Genomic DNA, 19,614 nt, shown 5'->3' on the forward strand with positions numbered 1-19,614 from the left:
GTTAAGCTGATTGGTCAGCTAGTTAAGTATTTCTATTGTTTTATTAGTTTTGGGGTGGGGGGCAGCTGCCCCCTGCCCCCCCTTGGCTATGCCCATGGCTTTTGAAGGAAAAGTGGGAAATTAATGCAATATATATTATCATCTATTTTTTAAAAAATAAATGCATATTCTTGGTTTTTCAGTGAAGTTGTACAGTTGAAAAAAGGAAGAAATCAATAAAGTACAATTGAACAAACAGAGATATCACATCGTTTTTCCTGTGGAGTAAGATATGGGGAGAGAGGGTATAAAGCCAGTATAGATAATACAGAACAAGAAAAACAGCAGCCATTCATGTCAATTCACAGAGCCACCCCCCCAAAGCCAACGTATGGAGCAGAGGGCTTTAAATGTTTGCAGGTGGAATTAATAAGAGTCAGAAATGGAAACCACACGTCTGCAAATGCATCTCTTTTAGCTCACTTGCCCTTTGGTTGGCCTCAAATTATGCGAAAGCCTCTACATCAAAGCCAGATGCCAGATATTATGACTGTACCATATTATGAGTGTACCAATTTTCAGTGGAGAAGTCCAAGGGTGTTTTCCTCCCTCCTGCTACTGCCCCCCAAAAGACAGCTAATGAGATCCCCGTGAAATGGTTTAGGACCAACAAAAGAGGAAAGTAGAGTTAGTGAGGGAGACTTTGGAACTGTTTGGGGCTGGGTATTTTCAGAGACATGGTTAAATACAAGGCCCAGACCTGAGCCACGTGGAGTCAATGCTACCACATAAGAAAGTTGGAGCCCCAAATGGACCATCCGCTCCAGCAATTAGGAGAGAAAGTGGGGCCCATATAGCTCATGCATATCATCATCTTGATACAATTTGAATGCAACTCTGCCTGCTGTGGCAGGTTTGGAGTTAAATGTGGGGAAGCTGAGCTGCAAATGCGTGCTCAACTGCGAAGCTCCCTTGAATGGGGTTTCAGAGATGGTGGTGTAACAGGGAGTCCATGGAGCAACCCACAATCGCCTAACCTTGACTCCCATAGGTTCAGGGTGGGGTCACAAGCAAGCGATTTCAGCCAGGAGATAGAAGCAAAACAGCAGCCGGTTAGTCTGATCTTCATTGTTGCAACAAGACTTCCTGCTACCATGAAAACGAAGCAGCCAGGTCAATGGTTACATCCATATTTTAAAGTTTCCCAAAGTTTCCCATAATACAACTCAGGATGCATCATCAAGACATCATAGATATGTCACAGAAAAGGTGTGGCCTCAGGTAGAACCTGAGATCCAGACATGCCCCTGTCAATCAAATATAGCCTTTCACACTTACCCCATCACAGTACAGAGAAAGGTATTTTCATTATTTTCACTGCCATGATCCTACACTTTGTTGAAGGGAAACTCCCCTCTGGAGTACAGTGGTGCCCCGCAAGATGAATGCCTCACAAGACGGAAAACTCGCTAGACAAAAGAGTTTTCCGTTTTGGAGGTGCTTCGCAAAACGAATCTCCTATGGGCTTGCTTCGCAAGATGAAAATGTCTTGTGAGTTCCTGCGGGTTTTTTCCCTTCCCCCCCTTTTTCTAAGCCGCTAAGCCGCTTATCAGCTGATCCGATAAGCCGCTAAAAGCCGCTAATAGCGCTAATAGCGCTAATCCGCTAATCCGTCAATGGGCTTGCTTCGCAAGACGAAAAAACCGCTAGACGAAGAGAATCACAGAACGGATTCTTTTCGTCTTGTGAGGCACCACTGTAGAAATAATATATCGAACAGATGGAAAGCTCTTTTATCTCAGTAGGCTGAAAGCTGAGTAAGGTCACCGTAACTTTTGTCATAGAGCTTCAGTATGCTGATGACAATGTAGTGTGGGCACACTCAGAGGATGACCTCCAAACCATCCTAAATATCTTCGCAGAAGCTTATGAAAAGCTTGCCCTGTCGCCCAGCATCCAAAAAACCCCAAAGTGCTGCACCAACAAGCACAAAACAACCTTTTTGCAGCACCACAAATGCAACTCAATGGTGTAACGTTGGAAAATGTATATCAGTTCTCCTACCTGGGCAGTTATCCTTCCACAAGGGCCAACATTGATGCCGAAATCCAGTATCGCAGCTTTCTCCCGATTGAAGTGCAGAGTGTTTGAAGACGGGGACATTCGCAGGGAAATCAAAATGCTTGTTTACAAAGCTATTGTACTACCAACCTTATTTTATGCTTGTGAAACGTGGAACTGAGAAGATTGATAAAATGAGTGATTTCTATAAAGTTTTCCCATTGAGCCAGTACATAGATACGTTTAACAGTGAATTGCTACATTTGGTATTGATACTTTCCCTGTTTTCCTTTGTTGGAGACCTGGGTTTCAGCGGGGAGTCGTCGGCTCCTGAATTGAGCTTCCCTTGTAAATGCAATGCCTTTGCAGATATGTATGTTGCTGTTATTTTCTCTTGACACTAAAGGATTTGGTTTGACGGGTGAAAAGGCGGCGAAATACCTCTGATATGTGTACGAGTGAATGGTAATGTGCAGCAGAGACTCTTTGTCTTTGCCTCATGTTGTGGAGAGGCAAGACTCGCGGCGGTGGTGGGGAGGTCTCTCACCCCCCCTTCCAATTTCCCGGTAGCAGTGGGTACAGACGTTTCACTGCGCACACGTGTAGGCAGCAGGCGTCCCCGCCCCTCCTACAGTCCCTAGAGTCCATGTCACTTATTCCCATCTCCCCTTTCCTCCGAGGAGAAAGAGGCGGCAGACCCGGGTCTTCCTCGCTCCGTTTCATCCTCACAACCCTGTAAGATCCAGAGTCTTTCCCTACCATGGGGGAAAGCGAAGGGTGGGCGAGAGAGATACAGAGGCCACACACACACAAAAAAACACCGTCTAGGATAATGACTCGGGAAAGCTGATCTGGCCTTTACCACGACCGTGGCAGTGGCGAGGGGAGGACCAGGCAGGCTCCAGAGATGGGACTTTCCCCCGGGAAGGGCAAGGCGAGATCGCGTCCCGTAAAAAAACGCCCCTCCCCGCAGCAAGCAAAACCGAAAGTACAGCTGCGCGTCGGCGAAGCTTGAGCCGCAGGGTCTCTAGGCAGCGGCTCCTCCGCTGGATGGTCTCCTCGTCTTCCTGGGGGGAAATCCTGCGGCTCCCTTGCACTGCTTTCCGCACCAGGACGCGCCTGCCGTGCGCGCCGGATCAGCGTCCCACGACCAGGTTCGCGTGCCGGGTTCCGCCACTTTCTTTCCTCCCTAAACTTCCAAGAAAGGATTGTGTAACGCGTCGGAGGAAGAGGAGGGGTGAGTTTGCGCGGAGGAGTGAAGGGGGGCTGGGGAGGGAGTCTTTTTGCTTTGTCTTAAAAAAAACACACTTTTTAAACAAATAAAACAACACACTGCAACAAACAATTACGATAAACCACAATCTTTTCTATAATGCATTTGTATCCGGAGGGTGGTGGGGGTGAAAGTCTTTGGAAAACCAAACATTGATAAATGTTTGATAAAGATTCAGCCAGTCTCTTCCAAACAAAGCCAGGCACAGAGCTGTTATTGTAGCGAAATGTTTTGGGAGGCAGCCAAGGTTTTATTTTTAGTTCTGTTCCTCTGCTGCTCTGCAGGTCCTCTGCTGGGAGCTGTAACTCTGTGAGGAGGAAAGGAGTCTCCTAACAGAAGCCAGCCCCGTCCCCCTAACAGGCTACAGCTGTTTGGGAAGTCATGGCTGTTCAAAAGGGCTTTCAGTGGTGTAGTCGAGCCCTTAATTGGCCCCAAAGCAGCATGATATACCATTTGCACTTGGGGAAACTGGGTTCCACCAAATGAAGGAAGTCGGGTTTTCTGAGCCCTGAAAGAATAAAAGGTAGCTGATCAGGGAAAACAAGAGAGGGAGGTGTGTTGCTCTATGAAGTACAGATGCCCTTTGAACAGTGAGTAAAATATGGCTGTTTCACAGTGAATGTCCAGTGTGGAAGTGGAATGTATTAACCTTGAAAATGCCCAAACCTCTAACCAGCTACCTGGACCATCACACCAGCCATCTTTGGCAGCAGCATCTTGAAGTATTCTCCTTCCTGTTCTTGACATTCAGTTCCCCGTGCTAGGGTTTTGGGAGCGGAAATCCCTGATCAGAGTAGGAATCAACAAGCTCTCCACAACAAGAAAGAGTGCCAAAGTTCTACTGCAGTCTCTTAACTTGTTACAAAAAAAGTTGCAAATACAAATCAACACATTGCTCTTAAACAACTAGCAATGCAGTCTATTTTTTTATTTTTTTTAGGTTCTCACTTGTTAATAAAGTGGTACCTCGAGTTAAGTACTTAATTCATTCCGGAGGTCCGTTCTTAACCTGAAACTATTCTTAACCTGAAGCACCACTTTAGCTAATGGGGCCTCCTGCACCACCGGAGCACGATTTCTGTTCTCATCCTGAAGCAAAGTTCTTAACTCGAGGTACTTTTTCTGAGTTAGCGGAGCCTGTAACCTGAAGCATCTGTAACCTGAAGCATATGTAACCTGAGGTACCACTGTACAGTTAAAGAACTATTCTCTTTCTCAATAAGCTGGCAGCTTCTGAGAGAGACCCAGACTGCCAAGGATGAGTCACCAATTAAAATAAACACTGAAAATAATTTTCCATCCCCTTGTTGCAGCTGTAGCTGCAAAAACACTTTTTTCTTTTTTCCTTTATTGCACTTGTACAATTTTCTGCAAAACAAACATCCTGCAAATGCAGACCACTAAGTTTCATACACAATGCACACAAACGTAGCATTTTGTGAGTGTTAAACTTATATCCTTTGCAGCCTACAGATTCCTCAGTGTCCCCGGTCTCCTTCCTGGCCTGGTTTTGGCTAGAGCTCAGCCAAGCATCATGGAAGAGCCAGTGTGCCTGATTGAGAACAACCCCAATGAACAGCTGCGGGTCAACCAGGAAGCCCTGAAGATCTTGCAGAGCATCCAGCAACCCGTGGTTGTGGTGGCCATTGTGGGACTGTACCGCACTGGCAAGTCCTACCTCATGAACAAGCTGGCAGGAAAGGACAAAGGAGGTAGGAACATAAGACATACTTTTGTGGGGTTGGGTATGGCCCATGGCATTTAGCTGCCTGTGGCAGTAAAGCAAATGGTGTCCCCCCCCGGCTGTTGCCCCATCCCCAAGTTAAATTATGTAATACTCAAGTCTAGTCAAGTGATTTTGGTATTTGAAGCAGAAACTCCTCCAAGCACATAGCAGAAACCACTGCCTGTTCATGACACCCAAAATCTGCTGCCCAAGGTGACGTTCTCACTCTACCTAACAGTAGGACTGGCCCGTATATTTGCTCTGTGAGCTGGCATTCAGGTCCTCCTTGCAGACTTGCAGGAGAGTTGCTTGCAGGTATCTGATTGGCCACTGTGAGACTAGAATGCTGGACTAAATGGGCCAGGCTTTCCTTATGTTCTTCAGTGCAGTGAAGCCTTTCCCATTGACTCCCATCTCTCCCCCCCCCCTCAGTACAAGAGGAGCTTAAGCTCTTGACCGATTTATTTTATTTCAACCATTTGTATGCCACTTAGCACAGTAGTTTGTAAGCGGTGTAGAAGGGATGTTACAAAAAGATACAATCTAATCAGTTTAAAATAACCCCAGATCATTCTGCTGGAATAAGAGGCATTGTCACTGAGTGCCAGAAGTTCAACAGGGAGGGAGGAATTGTCTGCCCTCAGCCTGAAGGAAGTTCCATATAACTGAACACACAGTTCCCAGCGGATAGGAGCAGTGTGTCTGAGCTATTGGGGGAACCACTCACAGTGAGTCCAGCAAAAATCTCAACGATCAGGCAGGGATATAAGGAACCCCCAGATGTCCTTGGTGGTGGATCTCAGTGTCCGGGCAGAACGATGGTGGTGGAGATGCTCCTTCAGGTATACTGGGCCGAGGCCGTTTAGGGCTTTAAAGGTCAGCACCAACACTTTGAATTGTGCTCGGAAATATGCTATGCTTTGAACACGGACATCTATGTGTGAGCAGATACTCCTGTTTTCTGTACTACTAGGATTCCCGTGCTCTCTGGGGCTGTGATATCACCTATACCCTCAGTGCATGTGTGGACATCCCTGACGGGGTTTGTACGCTATGGGCTCTGGGACCAGGAGGCATGGGGTTGCTCTGACCTCCACATCCTCATCTATAGGCATGGAAGACTGCTCTAAAAAGTGTACCCGAAACAGTTAAGTCGATTTCACACTACCCAGAAACCTGAGACTTGATACGCATGACGCCTAAGGCACCTTGATTTACCAGCAAGTCAGAAGTGTTGACATTGTATGCTTTTGTTGGCAGCGGTTGAGAAATTGCAGAGCTGCATGCCTCACTGCTTCTGTCCTTCCCATTTCTACACTGCCCGCTACAGGTTTCTCTCTGGGATCCACAGTGCAAGCAGCCACCAAAGGTATCTGGATGTGGTGTCGCTCTCATCCCCTGAAGCCTGACCACACCCTGGTGCTGTTGGACACGGAAGGGCTGGGTGATGTCGAGAAGGTGAGTTAGGGGTGGGGCAGCCAGGATAGTTCACCATGGAGCCTTTATCTGCAAGAGGCCTTCAGAGATCAGGACCACTGCCTAGTTAGCAGGAGGCACACTAGGATGTAGTGGGAACAGGACAGCACCCCAGGGGCCCCAAAGGATGGAGAGATTTCAGAGAGATCTGAGATTTCAGACAAAAAAATAATGCCAACATTCACATTCTTGTCCCATGCCAGGGGTGGAAATCAGTGGATATGACCCATATTGAAATGAACAGGGTGCGATAACATAGTGACAATGCAACTTGCTTACTTGATGCAATTTCCATAATCAATCACATAAATTGTGTAAGTTGCGGAATTTTGCTGCAGCAGACAGCCAGACAAATAACTGTGTTTGGCAAAAGATGAACTGCAGTGGAATGGAAACAGTGCTGCGTACGACACGTATAGTTTATGATGGCATCTTACGCCCCTAGTGGAGACCTCGGTCCAGTTCTAGCGCCTTGTTGCCCTGGAGTTTTATGCTCACTGTCCTCCTTTGCAGAGCAACCCTGAGAACGATGCCTGGATCTTTGCCCTCTCCATTCTGCTTAGCAGCACCTTTGTCTACAACAGCATGCACACCATCGACCAGTATGCTCTGGAGAAACTGCAGTATCTTTTTGTAAGAGTGCTCCCTGGCAGAACACAGGTTAGTGAAGTGTGTGGGAATCCCAATGCTGTGTTGTCTCATCAGGCCCTTGTCAGGTGTGACGGTGAGGGCTCCAGGGTCCTTAAATGAGAGGCAGGAGTCTTTTTAAGTGAAGTCTTAAAGGGCTTCAAATGAAGGAGCTGGAGGGGGAGAGAGCAGACTTCTCAGAATAACACAGTACCTTGTAGAGGGGTCTTTGTAGAATTAGAATTTGTTGAGCTTTATGGAATTGGGAGCATCTGTTAGAGGGATTAAGAGACTCTAGTTCTGTTTGTACAGCCTCCTTCCTCTCCAGTTTGCTGAGCAACTTTAAGTAAGGTATAGCTGTAAGTTAAAAAACATTATTAAAAGATGGGGGAAAGGAATAAAAAAAGGGATATATAGGAAAGATCCATCAAAGGGGAAAAAAGACTGGGGTCCTATTTTGCTGCATGTTTTGATGGTGTGAGGATTCCTTGCATACCCACTTTAGCATTTATATTTTTTAATTTAGCGTTTTCTAAAACGAAACACCTAGGGAATTGTGAAGCTTAGTGCTGTAAGTGAAAATGCCAAGCCATTCCAAGCCAGGGTGATTTTGATTTCTATGAGGGCAAATCCACATAGTGCCATTTCACCTCACAATTCAATGAGAAGTAAAATGACTTGCACCAGAGAACCCTGGGAAATGTAGTTTGGTGTTGGGGGGGATTAGACTTCTCCCTTGGCACAGGCTTGGCCAACCTGTGGTCCTCTAGATGTGGCTGGACTACAACTCCCACATCCCTGACCACTGGCCTGAATCCCCATCCCTGAATAAAAACTGAAAGGGAGAGAGTCAGCTGAGATTCTCAAGGAAGGACGTTACACAGCCTTGGTGCTGCTACTGAGAAGGCCCTGTCTGGTGCCCCAGTCAATTGTGTCTCTGAAGGGCAAAGGAAACAGAACCTGACTTCTGGTGATGATCACAGAAAGGTAGACAGAGTATACCAGTATAGATATCACAGACACAAAACATTGTAAGGAGGGACTGTTGAGAAACTATTATTCTATTCTGGGATGGGGGTGGGGAAACATGACTCATTTCCTTAACTGAGTCCCCAGCTACGTGTCTGAATTAACTGAGCATATCAAGGTGAAGACATCGGCCAGGCAGAGCAGTAACACATATGATGAGATGCCTGATGACTTTGCCTTCTTCTTCCCAACCTTCATCTGGACTGTTCGGGATTTCACACTGCAGCTGAAGCTGGATGGGTGCCCTATTTCAGAGGACGAGTATCTGGAGCACGCACTGAAGTTGAAGAAAGGTGCTGTGGGGAGCTTCCCTTGCTTGAAAAGATTGGGCCTTTCTGCTTTTGAAGCGGAGGCCTAGTAGGGTTGCTTGTAAAAACAAAACCTGAAAGTGGTTTACAAAAAGAATGCAACGGTGACGTTACCAGTACAATTATACAGTTTAAAACTGCATTGCAGGGGGTTGAACTAGATGCCTTGCAATTCTACGATTTTATGATTCTAAAAAAAGGTTCCTAACATGTTTTTTAGAAGTACTTAAAATCCACAATAAGATAAAAACCATGTTAAAAAAAAACACATGTCAACATTCTGCAGGTCTGGATAGGCTTGTCCAAGGAAAAAATGTTTTAGCAGGTGCCGAAGAGAGCATGTTGTTTAGTTGTTTAGTCGTGTCCGACTTCGTGACCCCATGGACCAGAGCCCACCAGGCACTCCTGTCTTCCACTGCCTCCCGCAGTTTGGTCAGACTCATGTTTGTAGCTTTGAGAACACTGCCCAACCATCTTGTCCTCTGTTGTCCCCTTCTCCTTGTGCCCTCCATCTTTCCCAACATCAGGGTCTTTTCCAGGGAGTCTTCTCTTCTCGTGAGGTGGCCAAAGTATTGGAGCCTCAGCTTCAGGATCTGTCCTTCCAGTGAGCACTCAGGGCTAATTTCCTTAAGAATGAATAGGTTTGTTCTTCTTGCAGTCCATGGGACTCTCAAGAGTCTCCTCCAGCACCATAATTCAAAAGCCTCAATTCTTCGGCGATCAGCCTTCTTTATGGTCCAGCTCTCACTTCCATACACCACTACTGGGAAAACCATAGCTTTAACTATACGGACCTTTGTTGGCAAGGTGATGTCTCTGCATAGGGAATGTGATTGCCCGATGTCAGTAAGCAAGGAGTTTCAAAGTATGGGTTCTGCCACGCTAAGAGTGATTTCTTGCAAATGTGGACCTGGTATTGCATGGCAGCTGTGCCAGTTATGCGGATCAAAGCAGTCAAGTGAGCAAATTCAGTGGAACCTTGGGTTACGTTACCCTCAAGTAAAGTCAACTTCGGGTTGTGAAAGTGGCAAACCCGGAAGTGTTTCACCGCTCGCATGTGCAGAAGCGGTCTCTCTGGTTGCGAAAACTTCGGGATACGGCAGGACCTCCGGAACGGGTCCCATTCGCAACCGGAGTTACCACTGTATATGGTGTAAGGCAGCCTTGCAGGTAAATGGTCCCAAGCTGTTGAAACACTTTATACTAACAGCATTGTGTGTAATTTGATTCTATATTAGATGCCCCCGAAAAGCAAGACCTTCCTAAGAAATTCCTGCGGCAGTATTTCCCCAACCGCAAGTGCTTTGCCTTTGAATGCCCAGCGTCGCAGAAAGACTTGGCCGTCTTGGAGGACCTCCCGGAATCAAGGCTGAGCGCAGAGTTCGTGAAGCAAACACACTGTTTCTGCAGCTACATTTATGAGAACGCCCAGGCCAAAGTGATCCAGGGAGGGCACTTGGTGACTGGGACATGTGAGTAGAAGCAGGGGAAAATATACTGAAAAGGCTCCTGGAATATTCCATATGGGGCAGGGGTTGGGCCTCTTTGGCTCACCAGGGTTCCATTTTGACTTATAGGGCCATTTTTTCCAAAACCATAACCGCCTGTCTATTAGCTAATATCAGTCCAATGCATGTGTGACATCAGCTGTTGGGTGAGGGGGAGCAATTCTATGTTGGCTGCTCATACCAGTTCTCCACACAAAAAACTGGCCCACGCAGCCAGCACAGCAGGATTAGGGCTAATCCTGCTCCATTTTTCTTTAGGGAACTCACCCATGTAGCCAGAGCAAGGAGGATTTAACCCCCATTCATCAGGTGATGAGTGGGGAGTTCAATCCTGCTTGGTTTGGCAGGATCACAGCTTCCATTGAAACAAAGTCCCCCTGTCCCCTCACTTTAGCAGTGCCTTTCTTCCTGCAAGAGGCTTTGAAGTCTGAACTTCAGAGCACCAAATCGGGTGACGTTATTGTGACGCCAGGTGATGGTCAAGTGGGTTGCCCTGCCCACTTCTCACATTTGGTACCAAAGGTCAGTCCTCATAAGAATCCGGCCCATGAAGCCAAAGAAAATTCCCAGTCCAAATGCGGGTCTACTCAGAAGCAAGTCCCATTGGATTTGAGGGAGTCACTCGCAAGTATAGAGAGGATTTTAAAAAATCTTTTTATTTAGTGCAAGAGGCCGAAATTTAGACATTAGTTCTTTGGAGAAGGGTCTGGTGTTCTATTAAAAAAAAAACCAACCCTCTGGATTTTATGAAATAAAACAGCTGTTGCCTCCATGAGTTCCCTGGATGAAGAAAGACAGAAAGTTAATGAAATAAAATAGACAACCGAGTTATCCTGCCCTTGTCTTCCTCTCCCTTTTGCAGCCCTGGGGAGCCTAGTGGAGACTTATGTGGACTCCATCCGCAACGGATGTATGCCTTGCATCGAGAACGCTGTGGTGGCCTTGGCTCAGATCGAGAACCAGGCTGCCATGAAGGATGCTCTGAACCGCTATGAGGCAATGGTGGACCTCATGTTGATGCCTCCCACTGAGGACGTCGCAGAGGTTCTGCAAGTGCACGCTGTTTGCGAAGAGGAGGCCATTCGAGTGTTCCTGGCCCGTGCCTTCAAGGACGAAGACCAAGTGCGCCAGAGAGAATTAGGGGTATGGGATTCTATGTCTCTCGTGGGAATAGGATGTTGGCCCTATTGGTTGGTTTCCTAAGTTCAAAGAGCCTTTTCTGTCTGCTGCAGAACTCCTGTGCATCCCAGCAAATCCTGGAGCACGTTCTAAGGCAGGGACAGTCAATGTGGTAGCCTTCAGATATTTTGGACTCTTAGTTCCCACCATTCCTGACCATCTCCCATTCTGGCTAAGGATGATGGTAGGTTGGGAGTCCAGCAACATCCGGAAGGGAACATATTGGCTGTCCTGGTTCTAAGCATAGGATGCTGCTCAGGCCTTTTGGACCACATTCTTGCCCTGAGTAAATGGAGGGGGTATCTTGGACAACATTGAAGACTCTTCTGTGACTTCAAGTTACAGGGGAAGATTGGCAGTGGTGGAGAAGCAGTATTTCAGGGAAGCTTGTCCCCCCATTGATTTCCTTTTTAAAATAAAATAAAATACTTTTTTGATATTTCCCCCATTTTTAACAAAAGGAGAAATAGCATCTTAATCTGAGTTGTTCCCCTATCATGTTCATGAGTAGGGATGGATTAACCTGTCAATTTTGGTTTCTGTCAGTTGCTCGTTTTTCCAGTCTTAAATGGGAAAATCTCATTGAGTTTCCAAGGAACAGCAGGGTTGCCTGGAATATCCAATTAATATCTAGGACCAATTCAGAAAGATTGGTTGGAGATTTTTGCCCAAGTTTAGGATGAACCAGCTTAGATGGCGGACGGTGAAGATCAGGGTTATTGGAAGGAGTGGACCACCAATGAACTGCCTTGGTCAGCTGGACCAGCAAAGAGGTTCAGGGATGGAGAACTCCTGGAACAGGGGATAACAGGCCTTTCTTTATTAGGGAACATCTGCTTTATCTGACTCTGCCCACCTCTCTCCTCCAGAGGCAGCTGCAAGAAAAACTTCAAGAGTTGTGCACTCGCAACGAGCAGGCGTCATCAGACCGTTGCCTGGCTGTGCTCATGGAGCTATTCCAAGAAATGGAGGAGAGGATTAGCAATGGGGAATACGCAGTGCCTGGTGGTTATCAAAGGTTCCTCGAGGACCAGAAGAAAGTAGTGGGGAAATATCACCAGGCGCCTGAGAAGGGAGTAATGGTATGTTGGTCACCAACCTTGGCTTCTCTGCTCTTGCATGGGGATTCCTGTTTTCAGTGGGTGCTTCCAGATGGGAGCTTAATATTACAACTGGGTCATTTGGATATTGCAAACAAGTCACTGGCAATAGGATTTTAGTTAAGTTTTTCGTATGGTAAATCTAGATTAAGGGGGTGGGGGGGGGTAGGGGGGATATGGACTTCCTTTTTGATGGCAGTAACATCAGTCACATGACCTGCCCCATACATTTAAAGCACACAACTTCCTCCAACGAATTATAGGGATTGCAGTAAAACAGTTCCCATGATTCCTTGGGGAAAGCTGTGTGCTTTAAATGTGTGGTGTGGATCATGTGACATGTGAGGTCACTGTGAAAATTGTGTGTGCATGAGGATTACCAGTTCACAATAGATACCCATCTGGAAGTGGCCAGAGCCGTCTTTTGTGATTCTTCTCCAAGTTCCAAATGAGCCACCTCACTCTCTTCTCTTCAGGCTTCCCAGGCCCTACAAGACTTCCTGGAATCCAAGGAGACAGCAGCCCAGTCCATTCTGCAGGCTGACCAGACCCTCACGGACAAACAGAAGGAGCTTGAAGGCGAGCACCTGTCCAGTAGTCTTTGTTTGCCTTGAAGACATACTGGCCCCAACAGGCCACTGTAGCTGCGAAAATATGATGACACAGTAAACAATGAATTGTTTCTACAGTCATACCTTGGGTTGTGAACATGATCTGTGCGGGAGGCATGTCTGCAACCCGCAGTGTTCGCAGCCTGAAGCGCCGCATCTGCGCATGCGCATGATGTCATTTTGCGCTTCTGCGCATGTGTGGGCATCAAAATCTGGAAGTAACCTGTTTTGGTACTTCCAGGTTTGGCGCAGTCCTCAACCTGAAAACGCGCAACCCACAGTGTTCGTAACCTGAGGTATGACAGTAATGCTGGTTCTACAGAGTGCACCCAGTGAAGTTAATGAACCTAAGTTAGTCATGTCTGTTACGTTCAGTTGGTCTACTCTGAGTAGGACCAGCATTGGACACAACCCACTAAGACTCTGTGTAGGCACAGTGGTAGGTACTCATTATCCCAGACGTTCTTGTCCTAAGAAGTTGTGTGAAACAACCTGTGTCCCTGTATCAAGCATCTCCCCAAGTGGTCTGTCGCCTCTTGAGTCGTTCCACCTCAGGTGATGCCAGCACTACGTTTTTGGGCTAGACCAGCCCTCAATGCAACTGCCCTGAATTCCCAGCTACTCCTCCTACTGTGCTGTTCTCCATCTGGGAGCAGGTTCTGCACCTGGCAAAAGTGGAAACTGCAAGGCTCCACCCCCTTGAGGTGCAAAAGACAGGAGGACTCCTGCACCTTAGGTAGTTCTGCAGAACCTGCTCTCAGGTAAGGAACAGTGCGGTTAGAGGCATAGCTGGGAACCTCCGCCGGCAGAGGCAATATGTTTCTGAATACCAGCTGCTGGGGTTCACAAGTGGGGAAAGTGCTGTTGTGGTCAAACCCTTTTTGTTGCCTTTGTATAAGCATCTGGCCGGCCCTCATGAAAAGAGTTTGCTGGACTAGGTGGGCTGCTGACCTGGCTAAAGCACCCTGCAGAGTCGGACGAGGGCTCCCAGGAGTTCGGATATGCAGGAATTCCAAAGAAAGATGCCCAAACCATCAGAACGATCAGGTGTAACAATTTATTAAAGAAGGGTTCAAACCTAGAGCAAAAGTCTGACAGCTCCCTCCCTCCCCCTGCTCACATCATTCCATGGGACGGACTGCAGCAAGGAGATGGCTTGTCCACACCCAAGTAAAGATACACACAATCTTCATGGGCTCAGTGCTCTAAACCACTGGGCCTCTTGGGCTTGCCGATTGAAAGGTTGGCGGTTTGAATCCCAGTGACGGAGCAAGCTCCCACTGCTCTGTCCCAGTTCCTGCCAACCTAGCAGTTCGAAAGCACACCAGTACAAGTAGATAAATAGGTACCGCTGTGGCAGGAAGGTAAATGGCATTTCTGTGTGCTTGGGTTTCTGTCATCGTGTCCTGTTGTGCCAGAAGAGGTTTAGTCATGCTGGCCACATGACCTGGAAAGCTGTACCTTTACGTCACATGGAAACACAGGTGCCTAGTATTAACCATTGCCTGGGGTATCTTGGGAACACAAGTGGGTGGTATTAACCATACCTCCCCCTCTAGCTATGCCTGGGGCCTGTGGATACATCAAAGCATGTGAAGCACACATGTGCTCAGTGCTGCAGCTGCTACCGATTAGGCAGTGGTCATCTTGACCATCAATATGCAAAGTTTCCAGACCAGCTTACCTTTCAGTTCAACGCACCAGACCTGATCCAGGAGGCTGTTCTTATGTTCTTCATTACAAGAGGACACTTCATTAAGTGTTGCTTGCATGAAGAGCAACACCTACTTAACATTACCTCTTCCACCCAGATAATGTGCAGAAGCCCTGACCTGTATCTGCCCACCTAAATTACAGACCACTCTAAAGAGCAGGGCTCATTTCAAAGCAGGGAATGGGATGACTGTGACCTTCTGGAGGTGGCTGGACTGCATCTCCTGTCCCCCACTAATGGTCACATTGGCTGAGACATGCTGAAGACCCAACTGATATCTGGAAGGCCCCCTCTGTTCTACAGCTCGAAAAACATCACTGGTGGGAGAAGACATTCCTGCTAATTGTGTTCCTCCCCCACTATAGTGGAGAAAGCCAGGGCTGAGGCCGCCAGGCGGGAAGCTGAGCTGCAGAGACGGATGCAAGAACAGGCCGAGCAGATGATCCGGGAAAAGGATCGGAGCTATGAGGAGCACAAGCGCCAGTTGTTGGCCAAGATGGATGAAGACAGGAAGGCCCTCCTGGCTGCGAATGAGAGATTGTTGAACCAGAAGCTCCAGGTAACAGCCCTTCTCTGCTCCCATGTTGTTTGCTTTTCTTAAAAAAGATGTTTCAATACATGCAGTTCCTTATGTGTAGGTCTCATGATCAGCAAGGGCACACCAGTAAGTGGACCTTAAGGGGAACCTCCAGAACTGGTGTTTCATTGTATCCTGCAACATGTTCTTGACACAATGGTTAGTGCACTAGGGATGGCTATATTATTCTACAGGCCCCATTCACACCGTGCATCGAAAGCCCCTGTGATACCACTTTGAACAGCCCCAGCTTCCTTCAAAGAATGATGGGAGCTGTCATTTGGTTAAGGATGCTGAGAGTTCTTTCAGAGGCCCCCTATTCTTCACCCCAGAGCTATAATACTCAAAAGTTCCATGTGAGAAGGGATTGATTGTTCAACCCCTCTGGAAGCACCCTTCCTCTTGCTTCCTTGGAGGGAGGCTAGAGAGTAGAGCATGTGTAGAAGCTAGCCTACTGTCAGACGTAGGTCTCTGTTGTTGGTGAAGTTGACTCTTCAAGGAAACGAATATGCAACTTGGCCTCGTGGTCTCAGCAACACTCCCCAGTAGGTCATGCCCCATGGAAGGGTTGCCAGGACTGAAGGTCCCTGTCTTCCACCCTCTCTAAGACTCCTCCTCCTCCTGGATGTTTCCCAAGCAGTCTCAAACTGCATTGGCATGCCTCTGGCCTCTGCTCAGCCCATCTCAGAGACCACTGGTTCTCAGAGGCAAGTGGAGAGGGGAGTTTGTCGCAGCAGGAGAGGGAGACTTCCTGGGTTCTTCAGCAGTCCCTTGACCACTCCCGCTCCTCTGCTTCAGCCTCAGAGTCTGAACTGCTCCCTGTCAGGTTCTTCCTGCTCACTAAAACCTGTGCCCCTTCAGCATCTGACACCTTCTCCTGCCCAGCCAGTCCCTGACACCTACTATACAAGGCAACAAAATTTACATGAATTGCTCCAACCACTTTTGCTTCTGCCCCCTCCCATCACTGACATGTGCTCTCTGGAAGATGGTCCAGAAGGAAATGTGACCCTCTTTGCTTCATGGGCAGGGGATGAAACATGTTTTTGTTTGTTCCTTGATAACTTCCATGGATCCTGGGATCTGCTGGGAGCTGGCAGCGCTGGGTTCTGTTGTAGCCCAGTTCCATCTGTTTTGTGATCCTCTATGCTTCCCCCCCCCCACAAAATATGTTACAATTAACAGATGCTGACTTTGTTACGCATCTCTCCACCCCCTTCCTCTGACAGGAGCAGAGGCGTCTTCAGCAAGAAGGGTACCAGCAGGAATTCTTAAAGCTACAATCTCAGGTCCAGAGCTTGGAGTCTCAGATACAGCAACAGAGGAGTCAGAAGAGAAGAGGGTGTGTGATCTCTTGAGGACTGCATCTCTGAACAGCCCTGATGGACTGAGTGAAAGAAGGGGAAATCCTGGCCTGGCTTCAGGGCTGTGGATGTGGTTCAGCTGGGATGGGAAAAGGAGAGAGCTCTACTTCGTACCACTTTTAATAGATGTTTGCAGTGTGCCTATATACGTGTACATGATTTCAACAAGTTTGCTCTAAGGCTGTAGTTCTAACTGAATTGATTTTAATAGGACTTGCTTTTGATACGATACGATTATCTTTATTGTCATTGTCCCATACAGAACAACAAGTAGGCTTGGTTAGGGTTGCATCCTAAGCTGGGCTCCAACCCAAGATTTTCAGCTTGAAATTATCTGAAGGCAAGTTAAGTGTGTGGAAAACCTATTTGGTTTAGATGTTTGGAACTGACCACTGATTTTTCTATCCATGAAACACAGAAGGATGGGTTTTAGGAAATGGGAAATAGAGGTCATCTGCCATCATCCCACTTGTTTATTTCAGTATGTGTGTCATTATTCCTGAAGGGCATCCTTTATCTCGGGCAAATTCACTGCACCTATGTACTGACTTCTGTTTTAAACAATTGCCTGTGTCTGTGTGGAGTGAATCAGTCTTCAGGGGGCGTTTACAGTGTTGTCTACGGTTGTACACTGAACTGCATTTTGATATGGATGGTGCTAATATAAAACCAGATGGTTGGGTCCATCTCTTAGGAAGAAGATAGGAAGCTGCCTAATACATAGTCAGATCACTGGTCCATTTGATTTTGTCTGCACTGACAGGCAGCAGCTCCCTGGGGTTTCAGATTGGGACATTTCCAACCCTATCTGGAGATGCCAGGAATTGAACCGGCGACCCTCTGCATGCTAAGCAGCTCCTCTGCCACTGAGCTACGCCTTTGCCCCTCTCCTGCATTGCTAAGAACACTCAGAATCAGCTGTGTGGTGGGGCTGTTGCTGCCCAGTCCACATGTACGAAGCAGCTAAGGTAGAGAATCCCTCATATTTGGCTTGTGGTGCTGTGTGTTATGAACTGGTCTGCAGCCAAAGATGGGTAAATGTGTAGCTGCTGTGCTTTTGCAACCTCTGAATTCCTCACCCCCAAACCCAGATTCCTGGCATCCCTCCAACCACCAGTGATCTGCACTATTGACAAGGGAAGGAGGAAGGAATCCAGTCAGTTTGCTGGATTGGGGCTGCTGCCAAGTCTTTTGAGCTGAACCCCCTCTCCCCTTGTGCAGAATGAGTGGGGGTGGGTCTTAAGCACGCTTACTCTGAAAGTATTGCAGCCTGAGACCTGTCACAATGAGAATTGTACTGAAATGTGCATGAAGTGCTTGTGTGTTTCAGTATTATTATTTTTAAATAAAAGCTTTTGTCTTTGAGTATTCCTGATTTGTTACTAGTCTCTTCAGCTAACATCTTTTTAAATGTTTTTATTTTGGAGAACTGTTGTACCAGCTAGCGTTGCCAATTCTACCCCATTCCAGGAAATCGGGCAATCAACACTCTTGCCGAGGGAAAAAGTTCAGTGATCTCAGTTCCACTCACTGGTTTTGTGTTGGGGAGCCATTATTTCCCAAGGTTAGGATACCGTGTTAAATCTTAAAACTAAGTCAAGGAACTAGTGGGTTCTCAATATGACAGTTGAGCAAGCAGACACAACTGCCTCATTTGCTTGTGAAGCAATTTCTCCATTGAGAAAGACTTGCGGTTACAGCTAATTGCGGCTAAAAGGTCATCTCTTTGGGTCTACTCAGTTTGGACTGTCACGGCTTTCCCCATCAAATGCAGACCCTGAAATTTGTTTAAAGAGTGTCTAGTCAAGTTAAAGGAAGGTGGGAAGTTATGAGTGTGGTTGGTGAGGAAATAGTAAAAAGTGAGGTCAGAGAGATATGAAATGCAGAAAAGTACAGGATTGCGGCAATTCTGAGGATGCATGGTGAGAGACAGGCAGAGGGGTGCAAAAAAAGGGAAGAGGGAAATGAGTGGCTGCTGGTTCCTGCCCCATCAGGGCAACATTTGGGGGCAGACGTCCAGGGCCCCAGGGCCAGGCTTGCTACTGCAAAAGACCGAGGGTGTGTGTTCGCATTACTGCCTCAAAGTGCAGTGAAGTTTTTGAGGGTTTTTGCATTTCTCCTCTCCCTCCCTCCCACCCAGCTCCTTTTTATCTGTAAAAGAAAATAACAAGCATTTAAAACATTCAGAAATAATTAAAATCAACTGTAATCTAAAACCAGATTAAAACACATGACAGGCTGGATATTCGATGTGCTCATAGGCCCTCCTCCCAGGTTGGTCACCCCTGCTCTGGTGCCACAGAATAATGTTGCACGCCACCTCAATCTGAGGTGCAGGGTTCAATTTCCATGGAATGAGGGTCAGTGGTGACTGATGTCTTTATGATATATGGTTTATTTGCATATATAAGGTAAAGGACCCCTGGATGGCTAAGTCCAGTCAAAGGCGACTATTGTTGCACAACCCTCATCTTGCTTTCAGGCAGAGGGAGCCGGGGTTTGTCCACAGGCAGCTTTCCGGGTCATGTGGCCAACATGACTAAACCGCTTCTGGCACAACGGGACACCATGATGGAAACCAGAGTGTACCTTCCCGCCGCAGCGGTACCTATTTATCTACTTGCACTTGCTTTTGAACTGCTAGGTTGGCAGGAGCTGGGACAGAGCAATGGGAGCGCATCCTGTTGCGGGGATCCGAACCGCTGACCTTCTGATCGGCGAGCCCAAGAGGCTCAGTGGTTTAGACCACCCCACCACCCCATTTGCATATTTACCTATTTGTGTACATGCCCACCCACCCTGACAACAGAAATCAAGCATGGCTTTCCTTCCCTGGCTTCCGCCTGAAGGCTGCTTCCAACTCTCACACATGACTCTGCTGCCCCTACCAGCCAGGTGATTGAGGGGGAGCACCCATTTGGCACAAAGCTACTTCCCTTTGTTATAGGTAAAGGTAAAGGGACCCCTGACCATTAGGTCCAGTCACAGACAACTCTGGGATAGCGGCGCTCATCTTGCTTTACTGGCCGAGGGAGTTGGCGTACAGTTTCCCCAGTAAGTCACCAAGAAGATGGCCTGGCTA

General features: G+C 47.5%; 2 protein-coding genes across 4 annotated transcripts in view; one reads left to right on the forward strand and one right to left on the reverse strand.

Moving 5' to 3' along the window:
- The window catches only part of DMRTC2 (DMRT like family C2), a 58,008-nt gene extending 55,941 nt beyond the window's left edge, over positions 1-2,067 (reverse strand). Inside the window, exon 1 of the mRNA XM_081200321.1 lies at positions 2,044-2,067. The gene's annotated coding sequence lies outside the window, so the exon portion shown is untranslated. The remainder of the gene's footprint in view (positions 1-2,043) is intronic.
- A 153-nt stretch (positions 2,068-2,220) lies between these two features.
- Positions 2,221-17,006, forward strand: LOC308590352 (guanylate-binding protein 7-like). 3 transcript variants are annotated; one of them, XM_081200344.1, is made up of 11 exons: positions 2,221-3,277; positions 4,780-5,025; positions 6,370-6,497; positions 7,029-7,138; positions 8,259-8,464; positions 9,718-9,951; positions 10,850-11,130; positions 12,036-12,248; positions 12,743-12,845; positions 14,957-15,150; positions 16,398-17,006. In XM_081200344.1, exons 1-11 carry the CDS (start codon positions 3,091-3,093, stop codon positions 16,524-16,526), a joined length of 2,031 nt encoding a protein of 676 aa, XP_081056470.1. In that variant the 5' UTR covers positions 2,221-3,090; the 3' UTR covers positions 16,527-17,006. The 3 variants fall into 3 exon arrangements, with proteins under 3 accessions (XP_081056470.1, XP_081056472.1, XP_081056471.1); XM_081200346.1 differs by having other exon boundaries at positions 2,221-3,194; XM_081200345.1 differs by lacking the exon at positions 2,221-3,277 and adding an exon at positions 3,647-3,903.
- Positions 17,007-19,614: the final 2,608 nt, after the last annotated feature.

Source organism: Podarcis bocagei, assembly GCF_964188305.1.
Source record: "Podarcis bocagei genome assembly, chromosome: 7".
Taxonomy (NCBI): Eukaryota; Metazoa; Chordata; class Lepidosauria; order Squamata; family Lacertidae; genus Podarcis; species Podarcis bocagei.

Bases quoted from the DNA above. Each gene is read 5' to 3' on its own strand.
- LOC308590352 (XM_081200344.1), top strand. From the start codon at position 3,091: ATGGTCTCCTCGTCTTCCTGGGGGGAAATCCTGCGGCTCCCTTGCACT. The intron at 3,278-4,779 runs GTGAGTTTGCGC...TATCCTTTGCAG, and splicing joins GCGTCGGAGGAAGAGGAGGG to CCTACAGATTCCTCAGTGTC. The intron at 12,249-12,742 runs GTATGTTGGTCA...TCTTCTCTTCAG, and splicing joins CGCCTGAGAAGGGAGTAATG to GCTTCCCAGGCCCTACAAGA.